At 44.3% G+C, this 6,080-nt stretch overlaps 1 protein-coding gene across 1 annotated transcript; it reads left to right on the forward strand.

Annotated features, from left to right (window-relative positions):
• Nucleotides 1-956: 956 nt before the first annotated feature.
• LOC308502958 (ras-related protein Rap-2a-like) lies at nt 957-1,616 on the forward strand (the record flags this gene model as incomplete). Its single annotated transcript, XM_081080767.1, has 1 exon — nt 957-1,616. The coding sequence occupies one exon, from the start codon at nt 957-959 to the stop codon at nt 1,506-1,508; it is 552 nt and encodes a 183-aa protein (XP_080936893.1). The 3' UTR covers nt 1,509-1,616.
• Between the last annotated feature and the right edge of the window lie 4,464 nt (nt 1,617-6,080).

Below are 6,080 nucleotides of genomic sequence, written 5' to 3' on the forward strand. Positions count from 1 at the left end.
CTCGGGGGGCTCGGGCGGCTCGGCCGGCTCGGGCGGCTCGGGGGGCTCGGGCGGCTCGGGCGGGTCGGGGGGCTCGGGGGGCTCGGGCGGCTCGGGGGGCTCGGGCGGCTCGGGGGGCTCGGGGGGCTCGGCCGGCTCGGCCGGCTCGGGCGGCTCGGGGGTCTCGGGCGGCTCGGGGGGCTCGGGGGGCTCGGCCGGCTCGGGCGGCTCGGGGGTCTCGGGCGGCTCGGGGGGCTCGGGCGGCTCGGGGGGCTCGGGCGGCTCGGGGGTCTCGGGCGGCTCGGCCGGCTCGGGCGGCTCGGGGGGCTCGGGCGGCTCGGGGGGCTCGGGCGGCTCGGGGGGCTCGGGGGGCTCGGGCGGCTCGGGGGTCTCGGGGGGCTCGGCCGGCTCGGGCGGCTCGGGGGGCTCGGGCGGCTCGGGGGGCTCGGGGGGCTCGGGGGGCTCGGGCGGCTCGGGGGGCTCGGGCGGCTCGGGCGGCTCGGGGGGCTCGGGCGGCTCGGGGGGCTCGGGGGGCTCGGGCGGCTCGGGCGGCTCGGGGGGCTCGGGCGGCTCGGGCGGCTCGGGGGGCTCGGGCGGCTCGGGGGGCTCGGGCGGCTCGGGCGGCTCGGGGGGCTCGGGCGGCTCGGGGGGCTCGGGGGGCTCGGGCGGCTCGGGCGGCTCGGGGGGCTCGGGCGGCTCGGGGGGCTCGGGCGGCTCGGGCGGCTCGGGGGGCTCGGGCGGCTCGGGCGGCTCGCGTTCGCTGCTCGCCCTTAGTTCCTGCCGGCCCCCGCGGGGCGCATTGCCGCCGGGATCGGTCCATGTCTTGGGCCGCCGCTCCTTCCGCCGGCGCCCGGGGGGCCGCGACAGCTGTGAGGTGGGGGCGGCCGCGGCAGGCAGCGGTGCCGGCCGCCGGGGCAGGGTCCGGGAGCTCGGCGCGGCGGGCGTAGGTCTATGTCGCGGGCGGCCGCGGAGGGACGATGCGCGAGTACAAAGTGGTGGTGCTGGGCTCGGGCGGGGTCGGCCAATCCGCCCTGACCGTGCAGTTCGTGACCGGCACCTTCATCGAGAAATACGACCCCACCATCGAGGACTTCTACCGCAAGGAGATCGAGGTGGACTCGTCGTCGTCGGTGCTGGAGATCCTGGACACGGCGGGCACGGAGCAGTTCGCGTCCATGCGGGACCTGTACATCAAGAACGGCCAGGGCTTCATCCTCGTCTACAGCCTCGTCAACCAGCAGAGCTTCCAGGACATCAAGCCCATGCGGGACCGGATCATCCGCGTGAAGCGGTATGAGAAAGTGCCAGTCATCTTGGTTGGGAACAAAGTGGACCTGGAAAGTGAGAGAGAAGTGTCATCCAATGAAGGCCGAGCCCTTGCTGAAGAGTGGGGCTGCCCCTGTATGGAGACTTCTGCTAAAAGTAAAACAATGGTGGATGAACTCTTTGCAGAAATTGTGAGGCAAATGAACTATGCCGCGCAGCCTGACAAAGACGACCCATGCTGTTCCGCATGTAACATACAATAGCATTCAAAAATGGCTCTCCTGGACAGGATTTGCCCCATATCCTAGGCGATACAAACGCCGTCTACTCGACTGCGGAGTTTGCAGGACATGTGGTGTGATCTACAGTGAAATAGCTGCCCTTATTCAGAATTCAGCCGTGATTGTCAGTTGACGTCTCTGAGTAACATTTGGGTTCAGTAACTACAGTTTTCACCATTGTCCTCAGTCTCCTGTATGCACCTGCAACTTTAAGGCATAGCCAATCGATCTTCAGGGTGATCTCCTTTGAAAGCTATGATGGCATGGTCCCTGAGTTGACAGAAGCAACTATTGTATAAATTAAAAATAATCACAAGAGAGAACCCAGAAGAATTCCTGTGACCACTTACAATTAAAATATTTTGTCTTCTTTAAAAAAGAAATAAGTAAAGGAGAAATATTTTCCTACGAGAGTACTGAATTTTCAGGCATTGAGATAGTGCTTCTAACCAATGTATTCTGTCAAGTAACATAATAACAGCTGACCTGCCAGCAGCATTACAGGGAGAGATTCTTTGCTCAGCCGACACATTTCTGTTTTTCAAAATTGATGCTTAATTGTAGATGTTATCCTAATTTGTGACACGGAACTAATTCATGCATCAATCCTTAGTAGAGCATAAGTCAGAACAGGTTGTGTAAAAATACAATCTGGTTTTAAATGTGTTAAATCACCTGCTTTGCCACAGAAAATGGAGGCTCTCACAAGGGTTTGATCCGAATTACAACCCCAAACCCACCCTCTGTTAACCAAGCAGGTATGGTCTTGATTACTTTACTGAACAAGAAGGAAGAGCAACTGGGATGCAAAGAGATTGCCTCGCCTTACTAACGAGAAGCGTTCTGATAGACTGACTAGTACCATCATGTAAGGAAAATGAAGCCATGCTGCATCCACATGTTCCCATTTGTAGAACCTCACAGGACACTACAAATATCTTGCATTTTTACGTTTGTTTAAGCAGCAAATTCCTTCTTGCCTTTAAGGGCTATGGTTGTGGTGTGATTCTTGGTTAACCTGCTTTCAAAATCGAGTTTGCTCTAGCAGAGCTTTATTGCAGGCATTTAAAAAAATTGAATAACCATGTGAAATAATTTGGGCTTAAAAGTAGAACGTAAATTATAGAGTGGAAGGTAAGGGACAGAAAAACCTTTTATCTTTCATTTTCCTGGAGAATTATATTAAGATTTTCTTATAACAATTTTGCTCTGATTACTGAAGTGGCAAATAAAGCTAGAGAATATTTTGTTGTGAAAAGGTGCTCAAGCTCTGATACTCTTGGTTTTCATAGCCGTGAAGTATTTATCATTTGCATGAGTAATGGCACAGGAAAAATCTATTCATACATTTTACAATCAAGTGTAGAAGGGTTTTTAACTAACTTCAGAGTTACAAATGCTAAAGAGAGTATCTTGAGCTGATTCTCTGGAGATAAATTTGGCCTTGAACTGCAATATCACTGAGCCTGTGATCTACATACTGCCCCATGTTTTGTTGGTTTCACACTCTTGTGCAAGTAACCTCTGGTCTTATGTGTGTAACTGAGAGAAGACTGTATGTGTGCATGTGTGTTTATTGTTCCTAAGAATTTGGCACAAGTTGGAGATAATTGCCTATACTGAAAATCCGTACTGCAGAATATAAATTATTTAAATGTTTATTATACATAATTGAAATCATTGGTGCCCACACCCCCCCTCCCCAAGTGTTTAGTAAATTGGCATTAAGCTTAGAGGATAGAAAAAGGTGGACTTTTCATAGATAAGAAAACAGACTATGTGGGGGAAACCAGGCCATGGTGATCAGCGTCTTTGAATTGTGAATGTTTGCATTCTTCAGTATAGGTTTTCTTATACCCCAATTATAAGCACCTCATTTATAGAACAAAAGCCCTAACCAGTTCTATTGAAACAAATTTCATTGTGTAAAATTCGACTCAGCATGTAGAGAAATCAAAGATTCGAGAAATACGATTTATCTACTGAAACAAATATTTTGTTAGTGAATTGGTTGAGTTTTAAAGCCTCTCACTTCTCAGAATGATTGATTTTTAGAATTCCATATTTAATAGCAATTTATCACAACTAAAATTACTTATTAGAAACATCTAATAACATTCACATTATGGATTGCTATGCAGATAAGAAAAATAATATGAACAGTATGGCAAAATGTAAGGTGGAAAAGATTATCTTCAAATTGGGGTTTTACTTAGAAGTGATTGTGTCAGACAATAAGGTGGGCTTTTACTGTAAAGATGTTACTAATAACTGACTTAGTGGCTGCCTGATCACAGTGTTTCCACACAGCCTACATATTTAGTGACAAAGCATCAAAGATCCAGAAACGGGGAAACCCTCGTGCGCTCTTACTGTTGGTATTTCATCTGGTATGACTATAACTCAGCTTGAATGAATGTGTTTGTTGAGATGTTAATAAAAAGCTTAAGAACAAGATTAAATTTGTTGGCACATGAAGTAAAATAGTGGCTACAGAGAAAAGTTTGTGACCTTGTGTCACTATTTATTTTATGCCCTGATCAGACTAGCAACTAGATAAGTGAAAGTTTTTCTAACATGCCTTAAAAATATTATGGTTTGATCCAAAGACCCACTTTTTTTTTTTAGCTATTATGCTAAGGATTTTTTTGTTTTTGTTTTGTCTTATTTTTTATACAAAGGCAGCATTTGTTAAATTTTTTTTCTTTTATATTGCAGCTTTTATTTTGGTTCTTTTACGCTGTGGTAGTGATGGTAACTGATGCCTTTCATTTTGTTCCACTTACACAAAACAAGCCAGCATCTGATCAAAAGTATTACATAATATCTTAAACTATTGAAAGGTGCTTTGATGATTTTCTCCTTTGGTTTATAGAATTAAGACTGAACTTGACTAATCGCTATAGTTGCCATCACTTTTCTGTGGTAAAACTACTGATATCTGCTTTTCTATGTAAAGAAATGTTGCCTAAGGATGTCTGCTCTTTGTTTTCAAGAGTTGTCCAGTGGGAATATTGTCTGTGCGTGTATGAATATGAAAGTGCTATTTTGTTTATTGTGTTGAGTTTTTGTTTGTTTTGTTTTTTAGTTTTTTGTAGTCTTGTGTTAGCTCTGGGTAAGCTTTAATTGTCTCCTTAGCCAATCAAATGTTAAAGACTATGGGGGAGGGTCTATTTTTTTTTTAATGCGTCATTGTGCATCTATTAAATCTTGATCAGGGTTTCAAGAATGACTGCAGTGGGTTTTGGAAACAGACTTATCATTATTGATTTGGGGTTTCCCAGAGAAAAACATAGTTCACAGTTAATTGTTGAGCTCTAATACAACTGACCATTTAAAATTGAACAACAGTTTATTGTTTTGTAACAATGTCAGTTGTTAAACTTTGACGTTTCAATTAAAACATGAATTGTAGTTATAACTCAATGCAAATTCAACAGTTGTATTTGGAGTTAAATTATTTTAACAAATAAATTTATTTAATGAAAAAAAAATAAATAAATAAAAAAAATAAAAAAAAATAAAAACCCACCTTAAATTTGTCACTTAAATCCTTCAGTTGTCTTTCCAAAGGTGAGTTTGCATTAAGTTAATCAGTTCATAACTAACCACACTACTGACTGTTCATTTTTGGCAGTGTCACCACACTTGTCTGTACAATTATTTTGCCAATATTTGAGTATTTAATCATCTTTTTGTCCTTATAAAACTGAGTGGGAAATATAAAAATGAATTTACCAACACCCAGAAGCACAGATCATACAGACATAATACAATTATTAAACTAAGACATCATTAGGCATTCTGAGAAACATCCTTACGTCAAGTGAAACAAATTAAATATATAAATCATTAGAAATAAATCATGGAAGATTATAGCTAAAAATCGAGGTAAAAATCGAGGTAATCGAGGTAAAACCAGTAATAGCTCTGACAACTTTCTTGGGATGAAACCCTTACATTATAACACGTTAAGGCTACTATTAGGTTTTTGTGCTTTTAAGTTGCATATACATTTGAACCTAAAATGCTATGCACTAATAATCACTTCTCCTTAATCACTACGTAAGTTTGGCAGCTAGTGGAAAAAGTATCTACTATTTTTCTAATCTACCATTTCAGAGGAAAGAGTCCAATTTTAGCTGTTGCGTTTTTCTGAGTTTTCAGAAATGGATTCCAGCAGAGAAAGACTATTTCTGATGCTCTGGAGAGTATTTTGGCCTTTTTGTCACAAGCACTGAGTGCAAGTTTTTGGCAGTGCTTCTATACATTATGCACCTCCTAAGTAGTGGACGTAGCTGTTTCCAAGTGCAAAAATTTTCGATCTTTGAAATTTAGCAAGTTACGATTCTACATGACACAATATTTTACTCTAGATGAAGAGTATTTTTCAGATTTTTATGTTATGCTTGCATAGAGTATTATTTTCATTATATTTCCAATATGCATTATTATGTAAAAGTTCAACTTACATTTTCTTTCAATCTGGGGCTCTGCTATGCATTCTTTTAGAGGTGTATTTTGATGAACTAAAGTTTTTAAAGTTTTGAAATC

Source organism: Rhinolophus hipposideros (genome assembly GCF_964194185.1).
Source record: "Rhinolophus hipposideros genome assembly, contig: SUPER_9_unloc_4, whole genome shotgun sequence".
NCBI lineage: Eukaryota > Metazoa > Chordata > Mammalia > Chiroptera > Rhinolophidae > Rhinolophus > Rhinolophus hipposideros.